Here is a 24,001-nt window from a genome sequence, read left to right as displayed (position 1 = left end):
GCCTGGGCCTCTCTGGGGGAGAAGTGTGGGCGCAAGGGAGCGAGAAGGACGGATCTCCTTGGTGGGGGGGAGCGGGAAGGATGGAGAGGAGGAAGGATCTTCATCCAAGCCAGCCAGTGAGGGTACAAGGAGTTCATTAAGTCTAAAAGAAATGTTTTCTGCCTCTACCACCTACTGCTAGGGCTGTGATGCAATGAAATAGCTTTCTCTCAAATCACTATAGAAGGTTCTTAGAGGGCAAGAATGGAAAAACTTCTGGTTGTAATGGCATTAATTACTGTTTTTTAAACAATTATTCCCTTCGGTGTTGCATTTAGTGTTTTTAAAGTGTTGCTTAGTATTCCTAGTACATGGTAACTCTTCTTTACTGCTAAAAAGCAGAGATTTTGTATCTGAATACGAGAGTAACACATTCTAGCTGCGTTACTGGCTTTTGTTTTGTTTTCTTCATTTCATCCCCCCCCGCCTCCTATGTGTTTTGTTGTTGTGGCTGGCTTCAGTCTTGGCAATTTAATAATGAGAATCTATTAATGATGGAATGATTTACTAAGAGGCCCATGGCTCTGTGAAAAGAAAGATACAGTACAGTGTTCTGTTACTGCTGACGTTGAGACACAGGACAAATAGTTTCCAAAGGATACTTAAAAGGGAGAAGCTTTCACCAAATGCCTCCCTTGCACAAAGATGCCTGATTTGTATAGACTTTATGCAAACATTGTACCATTAGAATCATGCCTAACCATTAATAAATTAAATAAATAGCATTTTTGGCTTCCTGGTAGAGAATCTGATATTTCCTGGCTTCCCACGTCTGTTGCTAAAGCCAAGTTTTAGTTCTTTGAGAAGTTATTGCCTGGCTTGTCTTCAAGGAACACTTCTTGTGTCCCATCTTAAAATGCTGAGAACTGACCATGTACACCGTGTTCTTACAGTAATATACATACAGCTGGTTTATACGGATTCTTTTTTGACTAGGTCTAACAGGAAAGTAAGGGGGGAGCAGAAAAACTTCTGGTAACAGGGATTCCCACAGTCAGCTGAATAGCTGATCCCAAAGGAGATCTCTTGTGTCTCTGAAGTTTGCAGGATAGAAACTGGAAAAGAGTGATGCAGATGGTCAAATGTGACCGTGTGTGTACCATGCCACAGAACTGTACCTGATTTAATCTACCCTATAATGTCTGCCCTTTGCTGGTAGTTGACCAGAAACCGTTTTCCAAGGCAAACTCTTCAGCTGTTAATTAAATTAATAATTTTTAAAAAGGAAAGTAGCTCTGAATTTATCGTCTCTCCAGTCATTGGCTCTCATGGTGCTTTTGATGGGTGTAGGATAGGTTTATAGTACTGGCTCTTCTTCCACGTGCGTTTACAGGCTGAATCCATCCTAGGCTTCATGGTAGGAAAGTTCCACGGTAGGAAAGACAGGTTTTGGAGGTATCTTTTCAGTTTTTAAAATTATTGGCTGGGGTTTTTTTTCTGAACTCCTGCCAGGAAGACCTGGTGAAGGGGAGGTGATTGTATCAAACCGGTATCAGAGCACTGGATGCTTCCACGAGTGCTGGTAGTGCCAGGTTCTGTGCAGGTGCTGCATGCTGAAAAAACTATCACAGATCTTTAAGTTACATCTCTCTCTCTTTACATCCACCTGCAACCCTGAAGGAGGCTGATAGTGAAACAGGAATCCCCAGTCAGAAACTGCACCCTGAGCTGAGAAACTGGTGACAGCTTTGCAAACCAGAGGAAGCGGTGGAGCAGTCGCTGGGCACAGATGGATGGTGCCGTTACCTCCTGCCCTACCTTGCAGACCATAGCGCCGGCTTCTGCGCCGGGAGGCTTCTCCAAAAAATGTGCACTTGACTTCTGAGGTTAAATCCAACACTTCAGTTCCCAGAGAGGTGCCCTAACGACCAAACTATAGGCTATTTCGGGGGCTACACTGCTGCCTGTGCTGCTCCGGAGCTGGATTGCTTTCAGGAATGCGTGAGTTATAGGGCCAGAAGGTCACTACGCAAGAGAGAGCCTGCCTTGGTAGATATTTTATGTTACACAGTAATTGGATACAAAGGCGAAATAAAGCTGAGGCCAGACACAGCAATCCTGGGTCTCCCCTCCTAGATGGGTGCCCTGACGTCCCCAAATTACAGAGCTGTGTCCTGGTGTTCCTGCCTCCTTGGCCAAGGATTTTTTACACTCCCGAGTACCTGATAGCCCAGCCCCAGCATGATGGGTTTGTTGAGTTTATGAACTCATACTTGACGCTGATTTCCTTATCTCAAAGAGATAAAAACTTAGCATGTGAAATGTAAATGCAGCTAGGGCTGGCTTGGTGTCTAGTCTAAGGTTATTTTCTGCACCAGCTCACACACTGGAAAAAGGGGTGGGGGGGACTGGCAGCAGCTGGCAACGACCCTTAAGGAAGCTGAAAACTGTCCCACGGGAGCTTCTGCTGGCTGGGCCATGGGCACCCCCAGGTGCAGCGGGGGCGGTGGGCCCGGGCTGGCGTTCCTGCAAGCTTCAGAGGCGCTGGTCTCTCGAGGCAGTTCTGGCTTGCTCGGGCTCAGCCCCATGTTCAGTTCTGTGACATCTAAGTAGGACAGAACTGCCCTGTTCTTGCCAGAAGCCAGATTCTTCTCCAGTACGTTTTGTCTTCCTTCTCGTCCCGCTCTGTCTGCAGCCGGCATTCACCATGTTGCTTTGCATTCAGACTGTGTTTACCAAAAAGTTCTGTGTCTCTGAGAATACTGAGGTTTCTTTTCTCTTTGCATGTGAACACCGAAAAATATATGTAGTCCTTGGCATGTTGCTGGCACCAGGTGACCTTGTTTGCACCCTTACTTGCTTGAATAGGGGGTTTGTGTGCCAGGGCTTAGAAAGGGGTGATTTGCAGGCTAGTAAGGGGCAACCCTGTGATTAGAAATTCCACGATCTGACAGGATGCACATTTGACCTGCTAGTGTAAAATAGATTATTATTCTATTATGTAAACATTTTAAGGTCCAGGTTTGATAAGGATCATTGACAGAAATAGGTGGTGCATTCCTACCTGTCTGTAGAAGTACTTGCTAACGTGTACTGCAGTGTTTCGTTTATAACCTTACAATAGTGGCTTTGATTAATAATGCTTTATTAGTTATAAATGTAGACTTACTGAATAAATCCTACTTACTCTGTTGAATGGCTCTCCATGCCTACATAAAACTATTCCAGTAATTAGAAAATTACTATAATATTTCTCTATATTGTAGAGTTTGAGTTGTGAGCCCTCTGTCAGCTTTCCTGAATTCCTGCGTAGGATTTCTACTTGACCCCACCCCTGACACAAAAGGGAAACGTTTTCAACTCGCATTTTGTGATGAGAAAGGGTGGGTGTGGTAAGACAGGGTTTACCATAGAAAAGAGGAAGGGGTGGGGGAAAGTGTCTTTGTCCTTCTGATGTGGCTTAGGACCTGTGTTGTCCTTTTCCCCGCCAGGATCAGAGAAATGAGACCGGAGAGGCGATATCCCTGCTGAAAAGTACCAGCCTCCCTCCCTGAAGAACAGTAGAGTTATCACCATTGCTTTGTGGGCTTGCGTTTCAAGAGAAGAGTGGAAGAGTAGCGTTGGCATAAGGCATCTTGTGGAGACCCCTAGAAGGTATAGTCCTGTAACTCCTGGGTCTTTTCCTCCTCTTTCTATATAAAGCACAAAGCAATGGGGATCAGTTGTTTTATCTACTACTGAAATGCAGCCATCGGTGCAGAATAACACGAGAACAGTTTGAAAGGAAGCGTGGAACGCTATATTCAACTGAAACTAATTACCTGATTAGGTTTTGGCCTGGCCGTGTGGGTTGACATCCAACGGTCTTGGCGACAATACTTGCGAGCAAAGCCAAGTCTAGTCTCGCTTCGTTTAAAGACTCTGGACAAAACTTCTGGACTTTTATGCAGAATGCTAAGCAGTGTGAAAATAGGCCACTGCTTTAAAGTACCCATGGCTACAGTGGGTGTCAGTGGGCAACTGGCATGGTTGCAGATGAATGGGCTGATCTGGGTTTTAGAAACAGTGGCTTCCCTTTAAAGATGATTCTCTTTCAAGCACACACTCTGGTGAAATTTAACTCTGCCTCAGAACATCCTTCGTTCACAGCTAGAGGATTAGCACTTTCTTTTCTTTCAGCGCTTCTCCCCTTAGAAATTTAGTCAAAGCCTGACATTGAGATCTCGTAAACTTAGAAAATCGCCTGAAATGATGTTGTCTCACCTAGTCTGCTACAGTAGTTCCTTCACTTTATCTGCATAGGAGTTAAATGTGTTAGGTCTGCTTTGTTAGGTAAGACGTATTTGCTATTGCTGTTGTTATCTTCTCTTGCACTTTTGCAGCAATGACTCTTTCAATCTGTTGGTGTCTTTGTTTGGAAACAGGCATGTTTTCATGTTAGGAGTATCTATGCACCATCTTAAGTGTCTCTAGTGTGAGACATACCTATATTTACTGGTATGATGGTATTGTTTTCATCTTGGCATCTCTCTAAAGGAAAAATAAATAAATCATTACTTGGAAGGATTTGAAACTTTACTGGGAAGAGAGGGATGAGTCTTTCATCTGTATGCTATTATAAAAATACAGTTCACTAAGAACACTTTCAGAAAGACTTGAAGGGTCCTTGCCTCCGAATAGGAAGCTTCTGGGCTGCACCCACTTCTGGCACCCTAGAGACCCTCTGTTCCCCCTTCCCAGGGAGAACGGCATGAAGTGAACTGTAAAATGAGTTGTGGCAGTGCACTGGTGAGAACTGACTTTATGAGGAAATTTAGTATGTCTACTCTGATATCCTGGAATCGCACCGAGACACATTACTAAAATGAATTGGACAAGTGGTTGATGAAAATCCAAGAGTTGGTAAGGGATGCTCCACAGAACAAGAAATCCTAAAAGACAACCATAGGAAAAAATATTTTTGCCAATTGGCTGACTATTTTAACTTAGCAACTGGCTTGTGATCTAACCTATTCCTTAACATCTAAAATAAATACTGAATTCTCTCCTGTTTACAAACCTTCTTAAACCTTAAATGAAGTCAAAGTTGTGTTTAAGCATTTCCTTTTACTGGAAGAATAAATCCATCAAGTTTTCGGCCTCCCACAAAGGCAATAAATGCAAATCTGTAAGTTCCATAAAAGCCCCAAGAAACTTCAGAAGTAATTTAAGATAATAAAAATCGGCTTTTGGACACTTCTCGCTACTTCTGTGTGGAATGAGGCTGTGCAGGGACTCGGGGGCTGGGGAGGCAGATGGGAGTTCACCTTGTGTAACCTGGCATTCCCTTCCCTTCTCCCCCGCCGTCCCCAAATCAGCTGTCACGGTGTTGGCAGGAGTCTCTGGAGCCTTCGCTAGCCAGGACTTTGCCCAGCTGTTTGGCCCAGGATTTCACAGAGGAGGAGGAAGCTTTTCTGGCTGGAGCTTCTGTGAAGTCACTTCTTCAGCGATCGAAGCAGCACTGTCCCGGTGGGGGGAAAAGCAAGTAGTGGGAGAGCTCGCAAGGCTGGGGGGGAGCGATGTGACTTTCACAGGTCTTAGCCACTTTGTGATAAGTAATCACCTGAGAATAGAGCTAATCTCCTGGGGAAAGCTGTTGGGACTACAAAGGTGGCAAGATCTCCGCTGCTTCTAAAAGCAGGCGTAGAAGAGTTCACCGCCGTTACAGTTCTGTGGTTTGAAAACGTGTCTCTCCTAACAGCTGCTTGTGTTGCCGTTTGCAGGATGATTTGGAAATTCGCCTTGTCCGTTTTCCTGATGGCAGCGCTGGTTCGAGTCACGGACACGAGGAAAAACCGTCCGGCGGGCGCCATTCCCTCCCCTTACAAGGACAGCAGCAGCAACCACTCGGAGCGGAGGCAGCAGCTGAATAAGGAGGTGCTGGCCTCCAGCCAGGAGGCCTTGGTGGTCACCGAGAGGAAATACCTCAAGAGCGACTGGTGCAAGACGCAGCCCCTGCGGCAGACTGTCAGCGAGGAGGGCTGCATAAGCCGCACCATCATCAACCGCTTTTGCTATGGGCAGTGCAACTCCTTCTACATACCGCGGCACGTGAAGAAGGAGGAGGAGTCCTTCCAGTCCTGCGCGTTCTGCAAGCCACACAAGGTCACCTCTTCCACCGTGCAGCTGGAGTGCCCAGAGCTGGACCCACCCTTCCGACTCAAGAAAATCCAGAAGGTCAAGCAGTGCCGGTGCATGTCTGTGAATCTTAACAACTCGGGCAAACTGTGAGAGCAGGCGTGTGGCTACTGCTTGGTGTTGCCCCCATCAGATTTACTGCTGCCTCCCCTCTCCCACTGAGCTGACTGTCCATTTTGTCACTTTGTTTCTTCTTTTCCTTCTTTTTTTTTTTTTTTTTGGTGTTCTGTTGTCTTTCAGGAGGCATCTCTCGAGCAAGGAGAGGCTCCTTGCCGCTTGCCGACTGGAATAACGCTGTTTAATGGGCTGTGTGAGGCACTTCACCATCAAGTTTCATTATATTTCCAGTGTCATTTGGCGGTTGAATCTGCTGGAGTGGAGCAGGCTGCCAGGAGTTGCGATCGATCCTCTAAGTAACCAGTTGGCTGAAACCAGCATTAAATGTTTCCACTGTGTGGAGTAAAGCCCTCTGCCCTACACTCCAGTCCCCTCCACGAGACGAGGACGCCTTCCCCGTGCTTTGGGCCGGAGCTCGCCGCTCCCACTTGGAAGTGCTGGGGCGCTGCCCAGGGCTGGGGGACGCAGATGAGGGACGAGTAACCTGCGAGAAGCAAGCGAGGCTCTCTGACGAGGCTCATCTCCTCAAGACAACTTTAATTGTGCAATGACAAACGGTTCCGGGCTTCTTGTCTGAAGGCAGATAAGGAGCGAGGGGAAGAGGGCAAGGCGCTGGGTCAGCCACCGTCACCGCGGAGCAGACTGAGGGTGGGTTCTGATGCTGTTGTGGTTAAGAGTATATCCAACACGTGGTCTCTGCAGCAGTGTTTATTTTGTAACCTAGCTATAGTAAACAACTGTTTAAAGTTTTATAGACCTAGCCATGTATATTTTTCTTGTGGCAGAATGTGCCGGAGATTAAAATACGTTGAGTAAGAGACTCGGTTGCTAGGTCAGCTGCCTGGCTTAAAATGGACATGGTTTAACTGGGCTTTCGGTAGGTTTTTGTGTGTTAGATGTGTGTGTGTGTTTCTTACTCCAGGAAAGACAACACCCATGTATGACCTTATATTTATGCCTGCTCAGACCAGGGTAGGTGGGAGGGTAGTGGGAGAGATGCTGAGAACACTTAAGGGAACAATGTTTCCCTTAAGGTATAAAAGCACTGTCGCACAAAGGATAAAATTTGGTCATGGCTGGACTGAATACAAAAGCTACATCAGTGTCATCAGGTTTTGGGAGTGGTGTCTCTCCCATGATTGGAAACCACGTTAATGTGTTAGTGTTAAAGGACAAGCCCATCAGTCAGTGCCGCTGGAATGGGTCACAGCTGTAGGAGCAGGGAGAGAGTAAGTGGTAATTGCTACAGTACTGGTGGTCTGCGCGGGTTTTGAGTTCTACGTAATCAGTGTCGGTGAACACTTGCAGTTCATTTAAAATCATACTGTGTTGTTATTCAGTTGATGGAGTTTAGCATGTCCTGTATAATCTGTTTGTTACAGATCAGAACTGTATTAGTCCCAGCTGCATTAAAACCCCATGTCTCAAAACAAACCAGCCCCTTCCCCCCAACCCAGAGCCCATGCGTGCTCAATTGTCTGAAGCTTACAAATTAAAAATGACACGCCGACTCCCTGATGCATGTCTCGCAGTTCAGCATCTGCATCTCGTGAAACCAGCTTGCGGTGGGAGCCCTTCCCCACCAGCCTCTTCACATGCAGCCGCTTCAACGGGTTAACGTGCCTGGCCCCTGCTGCCAGCCAGGGGTTCAGTGCCACAGGTCGCTGTTCTGTGCGACAGCCGGCTCTAAGAGGCTTTCGGGACTGAGCTCCACCAGAGCTTGCCAAGCGGTTTACGGGGCTCGGCGTGGGCAGGGTGAGGTTGGTCAGGTCTGTTAGCCTGATTACGTGAACGGCTGTGGCTTTTCTGCTGTGCTCTTTCAGCTTGTCAGCAGGGCACGGGGAGGTTCCTCGCACGGGGATTGCTTTATCAGTGCTCGCTGCTGCCCTGCCAGCATCGTGCCAGCCACCAGGCCAGCACCGGTCAGGCCAAGCTCGAGCACTGGTGTGGCTGCGGGGAGCTGGGCGGGGGGGGGTAAGGTGGCAATAACTACAGTCAAAGACTCCTGGGATCTCAGTCTCCACTTGAAAGAAATGAATGGGAAGTCTGGCATTTTGGACTAGAGAATGAAAAGCACCCTAATAACTTCAGTTAAAAAAAAAAAAAAAAAAAAAAAAAGTGCAAGAATCTTTATGTTTAAGCTATGCCCTGCCTGGGTTTTTCACCAGTTTGCAATATGAATATGCTGCAGCTTAAAGCTCCTTCTAGGAGCTGTGTTTATGTAAAAACTGAGTTGAGCTTGTAATGGTTAAAACTGTATTTAATTCTTGTTTTATAAATGAAAACAAAAATGAAGAAATGCTTTAAGTATAATGTAATTATTTTATAGGTCTACTATTAAATTATAGATTAAATAATAAAGCTACTCTAGGGTTATATGGCATCCAGGTTTCCCGGCTTTGCTTCAACACCTTGTGTCCAGCTGCTCTCTCGTCAGTATATTCTCCGGCTTCCTTTTGACCCTACCAGATACAGGCTCACCTTGACAGCTTGGGAAAACCTAGCTACTTCTTCCCTTGTCCCCCACCCCCTCAAAAGTACCTGCAGGGCAAGAGGGAAGCATGAATTGCACTAATCCTAGATCCTGGAGTCGATTCTGCATGCACAAATTCTGGGGTTTTTTGGTTAACTGACAGGAAGGCAACCAAAGCTCCACCACTGGCTGAACTGCTGGCATCATTTGCGGTAAGAGAAGTAACTATTACCCTGACCAAAGTGGTTTTGCTTAAAATATAGCGAGATCCTTATGTAACAGGCACCAAACTACTCAGGGAATGGAAGGAAAAAAAAAAAAAAAAAAGAAGAATGAAGTATATCTTAAGATACAGGAGAATTTTATTGATGGCTGTCAGCTCTTGCATGAATACAGTGTATGTCTGTCCAAAGGTAGGATAGTGTTCTGTGTTCCACCCCACCCCCCCCCCCCCCTTTTTTTTTTTTCTTTCCTACCCAGATAAAAAATATTTGCAAAATAATCTTGAAGAAAAGCTTCAGTGAGGAAAGGGAGTTCTCACACTAAGGAGCGAGCCTCCACGTGACCAGAAGAGATGCCTGTCATGGGTCTTGAAAGCAGCAGGAGCACCTAGCGCACCAGGAGCAGGGGAAGGCTGTTGTCCTTTATGGCACTATGACACCGGCATGAACCCTTTGCTGTCTCCTTCCCCATCTCTTGCCCGAATCCTCTCAGGATTCAGGAATTTCATGGATTTAAGGACTTTTTTTTTCCCTCTTTTTTTTTTTTCTTTTTTTTCTTGTAGTAGCTTTTAAATCCAAGAATTAATATTTCGCTGTGCTTTAGCTACCTGCGTGTGGTCAGGGCCCTCTGCTCAGAACTTGCAAGTGCCTCTATCAGTCGGCTCAAAAGGAGCTCAGGCAGCCATCTCCTCCCATACCCCTCTCTTGTTTCCACCTGCCTCTTCGCCATGCTCCTGCTTCGCCGGTGGCTTCATTGCCCAGCACCCATGTGCACCTCCGCTGTTGGTGGTGCAGCCCAGAGCCCATGTCCAGCTCACCCAGCCCCTTATTGCCCACCTGCTGACCCGCCATACCGCAGGCGTACGCTGCCATCCAAAACACTCCCACTTGCGGAAATGATCCAAGAGCAAGGCAAGTCTCCTGAGGTAGATGAAAAAAAGCTTTAAATCAGCTAGGTTCAGTATTGCTTAGTGATGCTGTGGGACAGGGGAAGGAGGGGGACAGCGAATGTCAAGCTCTGCCACCCCATGGTAGTGTCACCCTGGCAGGGCTCCAGTTTGGGGTTGAGTGACAATAAGTTGGACCTGCAGCTGGGAATAAATGAGAAAAAAAGTGCTGACGCTGTAAAGATCCTTTATCTTCAGAAAGATGCCTTTTTTTTTTTGAGGCAATGGACTTGCTCTTGGATCCCTTTAAAGTAAGTTGGATGGACATCGGGTACAGCGCAGGTACCAATGGGTCTGTCATAAGCAAGGTAATGGCTTGAAAAACCTATTCTGTGATATAAATCCCATTTGATTGGTGAGTGGCAGACCTGAATGGTGTGAGACATGGTTTTCCGTCTCCTCTTTTTGCTGACTTGATCACACAATCTTCAGAAAAACTCAGCTCCATCAGTTTTCACTTATTCTGTCTGCAGCGGTTTAAAATAGACGTAACTTAAGTAATTGATATAATGGGGTTGGCACAAACTTGGCTTTTGCTTGTTACGCTAGAGTAGGCAATGAAATAATTGCAATGCAAAGACTTGCTGTATCTTCTCTCAATGAAATTAGCAGTTGTTTCCAACATTTTTAGCTGAAAAATTGGGCAAGAAAAATACCAGTCTAGAAGATGTCACTAATTGTATTCCCACTGCCGCTGTTGGTTAATATTTAACTAAGTTTTGGAAGTGCTTCGGGATGATGAAAGGTGCTACAAAAAAAGCTGAGCACAATTGCATGGTGACACGTGCAAAGTACCATGCTTCTGAAAGGCATTAATTTGCAAGCAAAACAGCACGGATCTTCTTAGTTCCTCTTAAAAAACCCCAGACATTCTCAGTAAGTCACATCTGCTGCTCAGGTACGAAAGTCAGTATCTAGCTGCTGCATTGAAGTAACGGTGAGTGATCAGCAAAGGCTCAGAATTCTGTCCACGAGAACTCTCGTAGGACAACAGCCAACTCAAAGCGTGGTATGCTTGATGTTTCAGGAAATGGGGAGAGAGGGGATCAGTGGCATGTTCAACCTCTTTAACACACACACACACACACAAACAAAAGAACATTAGTCCAGAATGCTGTAAAAAGCTGAACGCACCACTGAAAAAAAGGACAGTGGTGAAACTTAGGCTGGGAATCCCCCCTGGGAGTGTTGTGGATCCACTTTGGTGCTGCACATAGTGGGCTACTTTACTTTGAATGTGTGTTTGAAAACAGGCTGGAGAGAAAGCTACATAAAAGACATGTTCAAAGAGGAAAATCTGTGCAGCAGCTTGTATCTTAAGATCATAACATGGTACCACCAGCTGCAGTCAGCCTTTGACACTGTTCTTCAGAGAGGTTTGCGAATAACTTCCAGCATCCATGCTGCAGATCCGGTGAAAGGGGTAGGGATGTGCGTATGTGACAGTCCTACCAGGTTGCTAGACAACACTTTAATGATATAAAATATACGTATAAAGACATTATAATATGCAGATAATACTTTTTTTATGCGTTTTTTTGTCCTAATAGCAATTTCTGGAGACTTACGTAGGCATTGTGAGTAGGCACAGGTTACAAGCCTGAGCCAGGTACAATACTGGAAGGCGTGCACAAGCCACAGACCCGAGCGAGCGACAGCAGGGTGGGTAAAGGACTCTGAAGCTCCTCGCTACCACCACCTGGGGAAAAGGTAATACATCCACATAACTGGGAATTACTGTCACTGTGCTTCCAAAAGGCAAGGAAAGAGAAGCCCCGTTTCCACCCATCTGTTCACAAAGTTTTTATCCTTGGTCACGGGAGCCTGAATGGGACAAGGTGGTTAGGGAGCAAACGGTTGCTAGCAAACTGCAGCATAGCCTGACAGTGAAGAGAGAAAGCAGTTACTTCATTATTATTCCTTTTATTTTCATATAAATTAACATTCTAAAAAAATTGAAATAGAAACACTAAATACAGTATTGCACATAGTGATCTTTGTTAGATGATCTATTATTTCATTTAGTATAGTAATATACATACTGTAGGTACTGAAGGGAACAGGAAGGCTACAAATGAAAACATGCTACTGTATCCTTGCACTTAGGAGCAAAGTTAAGAGGAAAAGACTATTGTTTACATAAATACAAACATGGATTTGAATCAGTGCCATTAAAATAGCTTCATTTTTTAAAGTTTTTTCCATAAGTTAGTTGTACCAGCTAATAATCTCTCCTTTTCACTTTCCCAAATAGTAATGTTACTCCCATCAACACAAAATTTTAGAACTCCATTCTCAGTAACTTATATCCCTGCCAGAAATTATTACAAGTAGAGATTTTCACATAGGTTTGTCAGCAACAGGAGACTTGCTTTTCACATAGTGAAAAAACCCATCTTTTCTAGTGCTTGGTATATCTGAAGAATAACAGATTCCTGAGGTCATATTTTGCACTTCCATTTATGACACCCTGTAGGGTACATTAGCCTCTGGACAGCTAGGAATGTCTCTTGATGTGCTAGATTAGACAGGGAATAACGCAACCCAGCAGGTTAGAGCTCGTTTGCCTCACCCCAGTATCTTTCAGGCTCCAAGGCTGTAAGCATGTGCATCCAATTCAGTCACACACACAGCCTGCCTTCAGGAAAAGTGCGCTTTGAAAGAAAAATGTTATCAATCGGGCTGATTGGTTTGGGGCTCTTCAATTAGGACTGGGGGAAGGTTATTGGTTGAGCAGATCAAAACTGATAGAATTAATTCTGGATTGCAAATAGGAATTAAGCATGTGGTCTAAAATGGAAGCCCTAAGTCATAGGTTTCAATCATTAACCTCCTAGTCAGGGACACTGAAAGCCCAGAGGAAAAGTCTGCAATTCTGTTAAGTGTGAACTTGATGCCAATTAGTTGGTAGGCTCTGGTCTGTCACTAGAACTGGCTACTGTTTTCTGTAAATGGCAATCCCCATGTGCATCTTTTAATGGCTCTCTAAAGGAGTTTTAAATTAAATGTAAAGCTAATTCCAAAAGGGAAGTCATGTACATGTGGCCAAAAGCCTGTCTGATTTAAGTGATCAGCAGTTAAAACTATACTATATACCTTTTAAAGTTCATGTAAAAGTATTAGCTGCTTCATATATTAACAAACTATAATAGCCAAATCTCTCTCATACTCTATCATACTTCTGTGCTTTTCTGTATTTTCCTGATTTTCACTTACTCTTTTTTGGTTTGTTTTTTTTTTTTTTTGTTGTTGTTGGTTTTTTGTTTGGTTTTGGTTTTTTTTTTTTTTTTTTTTTTTTTTAATGCTGGATTTCTGACCCCCATACCACCTGGCATTCACTGTCTGGCAAAAGATGAAGTAAAAGTATGCTGCCTTATCGATTTTAAAGATAGTTACAGTAAACATCTTGTTCCACAAATATTTAGTCATGGAGGGCAACCAAACAAGTTGGGAAAGCATTGATTATACTGTATAAACAGCACTTAACGATTCAAAATACGAACTACAAATGCCAACATGAAACGGATACAAACAATTCACTAGGAGTAACATTTCTTTCCCTAATCTAAGTGCAGTGCCATGAAGTATTTGTGTTAGACAGATGTTGCCAGTAGGAATGGAAATGTTTTACTGTATCGAGTAGCATTCTTATGAAGTTCAACTTAATGCAATTTGCTGCGTGTTCAGAACTGATGCAGATGCCGCTGTTTATGCATGCTGACTTGGCCTATTTGTAATATACCGTACGCTTCACAAAATACCGTTTGGAGTGGCAAAGGGGACGCAGAGTACAGGGTAGGTGTTTCAAGTCCATACCTAGTCTATTGCTGGGCACTCCATTAAAGTGATTACATTCATGAATGAATGTACCATAACACATCAATTGGTGGAAAACTCTAGAGAACAAAAAGCGAATTTAAAAAGGTCGAGAAAGCAAATGATCAGGATGATGCAGTTTCCTTCCTCCTCACTCCCCACCCACAGGTGTGTTGAGTTTTGGTAACAATGGCTTTTGCTTTTCTTCTCTCAGATTTTCATACTTATCTTTGCTTTCTGAAAAATAAAATGAGTAAAAGAAAGCAGAAAATTGAGTAAATATTAAACCCCCTCACAGAAATATGAAAAGCACAGAAAGACGCAGGCTAACGCTCAGTTCTACTTACTGCAGAACTGACTTCAGAAATAAATTTCCTTTGAAGCTTGAACTGAAATAGACTGCAGCTACACAATGCTTTTGAAGTAGTTTTGTTCACTTTCCTTTTCACTCTATCAAATTTTCAGTAACACTGAAAGTCCCAGTTTCAGTGCAACTAATAATGAAAATGACACAGGAACAATTAAACCTATGGTGGTTCTCTAAAAAAGAAAAAAATTTACAAAAATCCGTCACTGTCTTTACATTTGGCAAGATATAGGTGAGATGGAGAAATTCAAATCAGTGTTAGTTGGGTGTGGTTTTTTTGTTTGTTTGTTTTTAAATAACATCTTGCTCTGGTTTAAAATAAAATTGATAAAATAAAACCTACTTTATCATTCCTAACCAAGCTGTTACTCCATTTACATTTCTTATGGCACTAATCACAGCCAGCTCTCCCTAAATATTCAGAATAGGAAACAATAAATGCAATGCTATTTTGTCCTGTGTCAGATTATACTAGTTAGAATACAGTAAATTACCACTTGCTTCATTTCAAGGGTGTGTCACAGTAACGTAGCTGTGACTACAAAGCACAAAAGAATTAAATCATGGCTGGTGGGGGGCAGACAGGGACATGGACACATGAAAAATATCTTCTGTTATAATATTTTACAAATAGAATCGATGGGTAATTTCCACATGTATAATTTAAATGTGAGCTGCCAGACTAATTTTTCACTAGAGGAGTGTTTATTTTCTGTAAAATCAGTCATGATCCTAGCAATGCTTAGACAATTATAGTGGAAAAGTTTCACTGAATGACGAGGATTACTCCTCTACTATCACTGAAGTTATTTAGCGGTTTTCAGAAGAATGGCGAGTATTATCTTTTTCTAGGGTTTCTATTCCAAACAAATCCAGATCAGTGCAACAGGAGCCATTAGTATTGGGTACAAGGATCCAACCTGAAAGATGTCTACCTATCACAATTCTTCCTTACGTTTTGTAACTGTAGAAAAGAGAGTGGAAACAGACTGAATAAACTTGAAGACTGGAAACGCCTTTCTGCCTTCTAGGTGCATCCCACAGGAAAACTGGGATGCAGGGAGATTGGTAGGGTGGGCAGTCATATGCTGCTCTTGCTTGTGCTACATCTGTTTTGTCGAGCAATATTTATAGGCAGCATTCCAGTTTGTTCATCTAACACCTTTTGTGGAAATGTTAAACATTCACAATAAAACAGAGCGAAAACCTAGATCAATAATAACACATCTATAAAGTGCAAAGAGAAAAGAAAAGGTAGAATGAGTGATGGGAACAGAAATATTGCTACAATTTTTACTTACAATTCCAGAGTCATGTTTTGGTCTTATATTATATAGCGACTTCCCCTTTTTCTGCCTGCAGACCTCCTCTGCTTCTTTAACTCTGAAGAGACAAAATTTATAAATATACCTTTAGGCCAAAGCCATTTCCAAAGTGCAGTATATAACTTACAAATTTAGGCCTGAGGAAACAACATGGATAACATTCTTCCCCATATTTTCCTTAGCATGCTCCACAAAATAGCACTTGCTCCGTGTGGCTGGCATGCCGTGCTGTCAGACTCCGGCGCTTACAAGGACAGGCATCATCAATGGTATCATCAATTCTAGTTACAAAAGCAATCAGGACTTGCTGTAGATGAAGATTCAGATGTATCAGGATTTAAAATACACTGGACTACATGAAATGTACCTTTCCAAGCACTCATACCTAGTGCTGCTGAGAAAGCTCCTTTTCTTTTTATGACTTTTTTTAAAAAAAAAATAAAATCATTCTTAATCTGTTCCTGACCTCAGTACTTCAGCCACAGTTTGAACAAACTGTCTCACCAACCTGTCTTCTCCTTCACCCGATTTTGTTTGCGTTTAAAATGGCAAAATAGATTAACCTAGATTTCCAGTCTTCACACTCTAACTTAAAATAAAAAAGGAAGATTACCATGGAACGTGATGTTACCAAGTGACATGTTGCATGTCACTGCACCCATGTCTCTACCCGAAGCTGAGGGTGAGCAGCAAGGCTTGCGTGACTGCTCGGGATGAACCCACTGGGGCTGCTTGTGTGTAAAGGGAGGAAGAGGTTCCAAAAGTGAGGGTCCACTTCTTAGGGCTTCCTGACTTGGCCAGCAGTGCCAAATCAGCGCCTTGTGAAATGCCACCAAATACCACGTTTTCAATGCCATAAATGCCCTTTTTATCACACAGGTAGGGAGCAAACTGTGAAAGGCAGAGGGCTATACTGACTGGGAGCCTGCCAGAAGCAGTCTGCTGGGCTCAATGGCACACTGTAAAATGTTTCTTTACCATTTTTACTTGTTTTGTAGATCAACCTTACAAACACACATGGTTGAAACACTGATAATACACATTTACGTTATGAATTTTCTGAGCTTCAAAGGCTTACATAAAACCTTTGTATGTTATGGCATTAAATGGTGTGAGAGGTGTAATTTTTTTTAACGAGATATGAGAATATAATTTATAAATAAGAAAGTAGAAAATAAAAAATGTAAATCCCATGTTGGCTTGCTCTTGCCCACAATATAGACTTCAGATGGCACTTACTCTGCCTTTTCATCATTATCCAACAGTGAAAAAAAAGAAACAACAGTAAAATGATATTGAAGAAATGATATATCCTTGGCTGGTTCCTTGCAGTTCATCTCCAGACCACTTGCACGTCTGCTATTTCACTGAGGCTACACAGGGCAATGTGAGAATCAGACTTCGTGTTACTATTATTTTAAAATATTTTTTTGTGTGTGTGGTAAGGGCCAGATTTTGAAAATAAGACTCCAGCTGGGTCTGCTAAGCACATTAAAAAAAAATCGCCTTCACATTCATCTTTCCTTTATCCAGCTTCACCAGACACACCTCATTCTTTTCATAAGTTTCAAATTTATACTTTCAAAAATTAATTTAAACGTCCATTCTTTTCCAGCACTTCCAACAAGCTGCTCTCTTCATTTGATGGCCTTATATTTTATTAACGTAGGAGGACATTTACGTGCACAGGTGGGGGGTGAAAAGGCTTTGAAACCTATTCTTTTCAAGCTGTAACACTTTCTGTCTGACTGCAAATCAGATAGATTGCCACGCCATAATATAGAACAAAAATGTCACACAGCCAATTCACCTTTAAAACATATTTAAATAGATTCAGTAAAAGTGGCAGCCAAAACGTGGTGATAGCTTTAAATAGAAGCTTATGGGAGCGATACAGAATGCAGTACAATTCAAAGACATTTTCCTTTTCCTAAAACACCACCTTTTCTTCTGCTTTGTGTCTACTTACATCTGAAGGAAGAAAAGTATCTGTGACATTGATCTTCCCGCGGTCTTTTCCAAAGTCAGACACATTCCAGCCCATCAAAAGCCACTTTTACAAAGTCAGATATAAAATAGCTTGTCTATCCTACAATTTCCTTTTTTTCCAAATACAGCTATAGCTGGCTCCCTTCACTGGTAGGCATAATTTAAATAAAAAAAAGAAATGTTACTTGGAAGCAAATTAGTATCAAAATCCTGAGGACTCTACAAGTACTATTGAGGTTATCCAAATGACTTTTATAGAAGCGATGTAATATATGCAGGTATTCTGACTACTCATCATGCAAATGACAGCATATGTAACATACAAAAATATTTACCAAACCAGTTCACACAGGTCCAGATGTTATTCTCAGGAAATGTCAGGGAATCTTTAGTTCCAGTCTTTGTCCCATCTAAATATCTCCCCCTTCCAGGATAGATTACCCACTGCTTGCCTAACATACCAGGTCATGAGACAGCTCAGCTCTCTGTGGGACTCATGTTAATTCAAAACAAAAATCCTCCTACAGGACGGCACCGTTGGTGAGGCAGCAATAGGGCTTGTTTTCTGAAAAGCAGGCCCCGTTGAGTGTCACTGCCAGCGTCACATCCCCCAGGGTTCTGCTTCTGATAGAGACATAGCTGTTTGGAGAAAGGCTGTCTCCGCTCCAAACAGCAACGTGCTGATACCAACGCCACTCCGTGAGGAGGTCAGAACTTCTGTGTCCCTTTGATTGCGCTTGAAAAAGCGATCCGCAGCCTGCAGGCTGCTCAGTGACAACCTCGGGCTTGTGCTACCCATTTTTCTGGGATTATGTAAGAGGTTCTGGTCTCACTAGCATGGTTGCGGTCCTCAAGTTTCTGGGAGCTTTTGTGAAATTCCTTGGAGTTTGAGCCTATTTATTCATACCAACGGGAATGCAGAAGATGAGAAGTATTACTCCCTAATGCACTTAAGACGAAGCCGAGAGCTAGCAGCCGCTCAGTTCCAGTTCCAACCATATCACTGACTCACTGTGTGGGTTTGGGACAGCTCGTTGTCTCTTGGCCCCCATCCTGCTCTCTGTGCAGGAAGATTCAAGATGTTGGATAGAGCCTCACTGAAGCAGATATGACCTATATGTGTGCTTCTTCAGCAAAAAATGTCCTTAGAAATATAAAGATAGCATGCAACAGGCTCGTTGTTAGGAGGCTTGGTTTATGACCGTGTTAAAACTGGAAGCACAGAGAACTGTATAAATCTACAGCTCTTACAAATCTACAGCTCTTATCTATGAAGGAAAAGTTGCCAGACTGGTGAAATATAGAGACAAAGGCAATCATTGGCTTTCCCCAGTGCTAAATCATAAACCAGCAGAAGAGGTATCAATTTCTACAGTGCGCAAGTGTGTTTTCTGAAGACAGATCATTCAACTAAATTAGGATTTCAATAAACATAAAATTAAAATAACCTAATCCTACTGGAAGAGCCAAAGGGTATGTTTTGATATGAACATCAGTACTATTTAAACTACAAGGTCTAGAAAAGCAGATAAAAGGCTACCTTTGAAGGAAGGGCAATAGTTTTAATTCAGTCTGAAAATAACTTAATTGCCACTGGTAATTTTTTGACAAATTCTTTGGGTTTTCTCCACTGGCCCTGAATGAGCCTTCATCTTCCCATCCATGAAACTAGAAAGATTTTGGCAAAATCACCTTGGTTCTGTCAACTCATGCCTAGTCATATACTCAGAGAGACAAATTCCTCCATACATTCCTCCATACATTTCTCTTGCTCAGGCTTTTCCTGCAGTACTTCCCACCAACTTCAGTGAGACCCTGATCACTGTGGAGGCGCAAGATACTACCCTGAGACCAAAAGGTGCAAAAATTGTACGAACGCTAGTGGTTGTATCGGGAAGACTGGGTTAACTATTCAGCTGTGGCGAGTTCTTAGAGCTCCATGAAGAAATTAATGGATCTAATTCAATACTGGGAGGAAGGAAGAGGATGTTTGGAGAAAACAAGACAAGGGCTATGAATCTGTGAGCCTCCCAACAGTTACAAAAAAAGTTCCTAGCAAAGGAGTAGGGATTCAGTTGTCAGGTCCTATGTAGAAAGATAGGATGCCACCAGGGAGGCTGTGGAAAAAGAGTCTGAGGAAGGTGGGTATTCCTCACCTCCTGAGAATTATGACCCTTAGGCAAAGGCAGGCACGTGTATAGATTGATTTCTCAAGATCTGTTTTCACTTAAACTATTTAATTCTATGCTAATACTTTCTGTTATATAGGCTCTTCAGCCCCTTTATAGAGCCATTACTCTCAAGTACAACCAAATACTCAGAAGCAGGACACATGCTCAAGGCATGATCTCAGAGTGGTTAGGATGGAGGTGACAAGGGACATGGTGTCCTCTTGATGAACCCAGGTGGTACAGTTAACTTGGTAAGTGTGATGAGAAAAAATTGCAGGCTTACACTGTGGTAAGCTTCTTTGCTAGATTGATGCTCAAACTATCTGACTTCACACTTTTCAAGTGCTTCTCAAACTCTCTTTCAGTAAACTGACTTTGTTCTTTTGCTATCAAACCCTGTCTCATCTCATATCAGTTCTTGAAGTGAGTGTATCATTTTGATAGAAAAGATAACATCAACAGCATTACCTTTAGCAATTTTTGCCTCTTACTACCTTTCCCGAGTAATTTCTTGATTTTGGCTCAATGAGAACATAATCCTACAAAAAATAGTCTCAGCCTAGAGAAGCAAAAAGTTGCTTAACTCTTACTGTAGTAATCTGAAGAGCAGAGGTATTAACAGTAGTGGACCAAACATCAGGCCCAGGGCAGATTTTATAAACACTTATTAAGAGTGTTCAGACAAAAATGAACCAAAGAGACAAACTTATCTCCTTAAATATTAAATTTAGCTAAAGCATAGCCTGAATTTTTTCAGAAAGAATATACTTTGAAACTGCCCCAACAATAAGAAAACATGTAGGGAACCTAAAACAGTGGGCAATCCATGGATCAGCTATAAAAAGAAATACTCTACAAGTGAATGAACAGCAGGTCACTTACAGAACCCAAGAACTAAGGTCTAGAAATTTGCTACTTAAGATTCAGAGAGTCTACTAATTTTCACCCATAACAAAGGAGGTAGTTTCTTATCTCCATCATAATAAAAACTCTTCTCCAGCCCTTTCACCTCCTCTACCTCATATTTATTGTTTGACAAACATATACAAGCTATGCTTAAGTTGAAAGACGGTCCATAAGATGAATAAGCAAGTTACAGTTTGGCTCACACACAGGAAAAAGAGAGCAGCCATCCTTACAAATCTGAAGGACAAAGAATCTTTATCTACCTTCCAGACCAGAAGCCAACCTGGACACAACCTTATCAAGGCTTAGAGACTTTCTGTCATCATTCAATCCGCTCAGGGGGGAGCCACTTCCCTGCCACTAAAGATTAATAATTTTATCTGAAGTATCTGTGGCAGACAGATTCATTTCCTACTGGCTCCATCTAGGCTTGCTAGCCTTGCGCTTCACTCGCGAGCACTACGACATGACAAATGTAAGCACGGTGAGGTGGCTGGAAGGTTATATGCCTTAGGTACTAAAGTTGCTCACAAAAACTTCCACAATAAACTCCTAGATATTACTTTTACAGTGTGACAGTATAGTTCATGCAACCCAAAAGATAATTTTCTGCAGTGATTCTGTATTTTTAACATAAAACAAAGCTGAGGTCAATACTCCGTATACTACTAAGTGCTTGTTGTCAGATAAATAAAAGGGGTGTTGCCAAAATATTTTATGTAGGGCTCATATGTGTCTGAGTTGGAGATAACTTGTGTATACTGATAATAGTACCTTTACAAATCAAAACAAATAGAAAAAACCTCAGCAAAAACAGCAAGTGCCAGACACCTTTAAGACTTCAAAAGCAGAAAGCTTTAAAACTCCTGCTTTGAAAATTCTTCTAGAACCGTGTGGCTGTTTTATTCTTTAACCCAGTTACTGAAATATTGAAATGATTTTTTGCTAAAGAGTTTCTCTTTAGTGAAAAAAACAGAACGGAAAATTGCAATTCCCAACATAAAAGTAGAGCAAAAAATGTAGAGCTTATCCCGCCAATAGGGTTAAAGCGATGACACAGATATGATTCAGCAACTGACTGCAAAGACTTTATACAGATAAGAAGCACATTGTAATGTACTTGGTTCCGTCAAGCTGACTGATGAAACCTAACCTTTGCTAACCAACAAAGAGATTAGGTATTAGACTATCTTGACATCCCTGCCAGCTCCTTGCATGGTTGCTTCAAGGCCTACAAGGCAGACAATGGCTGGCTGAAAGACACAGAGATTAATCATACCTTGGCTCGGAGGAACCAAGGACAAATAGATTAAAATGTTTTAATCTGGCCACTTATAACACAGAGACTGATCTGCAGCAGAACCCTGAATAAGATCCCTCCTATGTCAACAGTTTAGAGCAGACTTTGGGGAATGTATTTTAGATTTTCTTCCATGTGCATCCTGTCAAATGGGCCTAAAATAAGGCTTTGAGGCCAATTGAAATCAAAGCCAACTGAAATGAAAACGAGACCTTCCCATTTGCAGAGTCCTACTGTAATCCACAACACACTTCAAAATATTCTGAAAGAATTCCAGTTCAGAAGTATTCGGTTCTATCTGACAATTATATTCTTGGTGATCTAGGGATTCTGCTCTTATCTGCGTGGAGATATGCAGATGTGCCCAAGGACAAAAAAGGATGTTGTGCTTAAATGTTCTAAAGTTTATAACTTTAGCATTAAAGAACATTTCACCTTGAAAATGTAAAAAAATGAAACTGTTACGGGTGGCTATGGTTCTAATAAGATGCAAACGTGCATAAGCCACTTAAACCCACTTCCTGACTTCTGCCATCAAATTCATATTTCTTTTTCTCATCAAAGTGGCCAGTATTTCAGACTATACCTGGCTACCTTCAGGCAAAATAGAAATCACTTTCCTACAGACCACATATGAAAATTGAGGTTCCTCAAAGAAAAGATAGTCATCACCTTCCATTGTTTTTCTTGGAACTGAAGCCAGGTTGCTCTCAAAGAAGCTGGCTGCATTCTGGGCTATTTGGTTAGGAAATTCAACAGGAAATGATAAGGGACGGGAACAAGACTGGAGGTGAGGGAAAACTAGTAACATAAGCAGCAAGCAAAAGAAAGGAAACTTGTGAGTGAACGGAAATGTGAAACTATGTGTTAGCTGTAAAACATTTTTAAGCAGCAGATGGCATAAAAGGAGGAAAAAATGCAACGTGTAAAAAAGAATGAGAAAAGTCTCACTACACAGTCTACATGGAGAAAGAGACTGTTTTAAAGTGGATATGGACACCTACCCTGGACAGAGGGGTTGCTACATTGGGTATACTGGGGCTACTACTTTGGATAATTGAAAACTGTAAGACTGGCAGTACAAGCAAAAATGAGAATCGAGTGAATAGAAGAGGCAACTGGAAGGAAAAGACAAAAAGTTAGAAGTCATCTGGAGAGCCACAGAATTAGAGAACTCCAGTGCAGGAGATGGGGAAAATAAGAGGCCTTCAACTTTGCTGCATTAGGTGAAAATAGGCATATCAAAAGGTGCCCACACATAACTACATAGTGACTCAGAATGACTGCAGACACAGTGAGGCTTTTTCCCAAAAATGTGAAAAACCCCCCTGCTGTTAGCATGTGCCCTTTACTCATACCAGAAAACATGCACACAGCCGAGCACTTACACTTAATGGATGTTGTCATTATTATGCCAACTTTATGCACTGGTTTGGCAAACTCTCAATAATCAAGGAATCTAACGTCTTCAGCAGTTAGGGATCAGCCTGGGTTACAGCAGATTTTAAGTCTTTGAGACTTAAGTCTTCTATATGGTAGGAATCACCATATCCCATCTCACTACACCTTGAACTGTCACACCTAGTTTGATGTTACAGCCATGAGAACAGGCTGCAAACTTCATTATGAGATGATGACTGGTATCTATCTCCTTTTTTGCACAACACATACTAGGATGCAATGTAGTGTACCAGTATAATACACCACCATCACTGGGTAAGTAAAGAAGAGACTTCTGCAAAGCCCTTCTGCTGTTTATGTGGGTGCATTCTGGAATCTGGTGTCATCCAAGTCACAAAAACTAGGAAAGACCACAGATTTGGAATTAGTTTTACTAGATCCTTCACTTTGTTCAAGTTTACTATTTGTACATACCAGCTGGCTTACAGTTGCAGATGGAACTATTTGTTCCTGCCTTACAAAACACATTATTACTTAAAAATGTTAAACTAAGGTATTTAAAAGTAATTTCCACCAAAGATGTGGATTGAGAAACTTATCTCCAAATGCTTTTATTTTTCCCAAACTTTTCCCTCAAAAGCAATGCTAAGAATGAAAGTTACTGCTCTCCTCTCCTAACCAAAATATGATGGTATTTTCATTGAAAAAAGGACTAATTGCTGAAAGTACACAGGGAAGAAAAGAGAAAAGTACTGCTATGTTGAGCAACCCCTCTCAGCTGGACAGAAATTTGTCTCTTTTAAGGCACTGCC

At 42.3% G+C, this 24,001-nt stretch overlaps 2 protein-coding genes across 6 annotated transcripts in view; one reads left to right on the top strand and one right to left on the bottom strand.

Annotated features, from left to right (window-relative positions):
- The window catches only part of GREM2 (gremlin 2, DAN family BMP antagonist), a 41,004-nt gene extending 32,348 nt beyond the window's left edge, over positions 1-8,656 (top strand). For 3 of the 5 annotated variants that reach the window (XM_027801531.2, XM_055714679.1, XM_027801530.2), the window contains exons 2-3: positions 3,471-3,633; positions 5,742-8,656. In XM_027801531.2, the coding sequence (XP_027657332.1) occupies positions 5,743-6,249 (507 nt within the window). In that variant the 5' untranslated portion in view covers positions 3,471-3,633; position 5,742 and the 3' untranslated portion in view covers positions 6,250-8,656. The remainder of the gene's footprint in view (positions 1-3,470; positions 3,634-5,741) is intronic. The other 2 variants (XM_005436553.3, XM_055714680.1) reach the window with 1 other exon arrangement.
- A 4,532-nt stretch (positions 8,657-13,188) lies between these two features.
- Positions 13,189-24,001, bottom strand: part of FMN2 (formin 2) — a 161,034-nt gene continuing 150,221 nt past the window's right edge. The window contains exons 17-18 of the mRNA XM_055714844.1: positions 15,399-15,480; positions 13,189-13,967 (exon numbers count right to left, since the gene is read on the bottom strand). Coding sequence (XP_055570819.1) covers positions 13,941-13,967; positions 15,399-15,480 — 109 coding nt within the window. The 3' untranslated portion in view covers positions 13,189-13,940. The remainder of the gene's footprint in view (positions 13,968-15,398; positions 15,481-24,001) is intronic.

The sequence above is a fragment of the Falco cherrug genome, chromosome 6 (assembly GCF_023634085.1).
Source record: "Falco cherrug isolate bFalChe1 chromosome 6, bFalChe1.pri, whole genome shotgun sequence".
In the NCBI taxonomy this organism is placed as follows: Eukaryota; Metazoa; Chordata; class Aves; order Falconiformes; family Falconidae; genus Falco; species Falco cherrug.
This window is presented reverse-complemented; position numbering and strand designations above follow the sequence as displayed.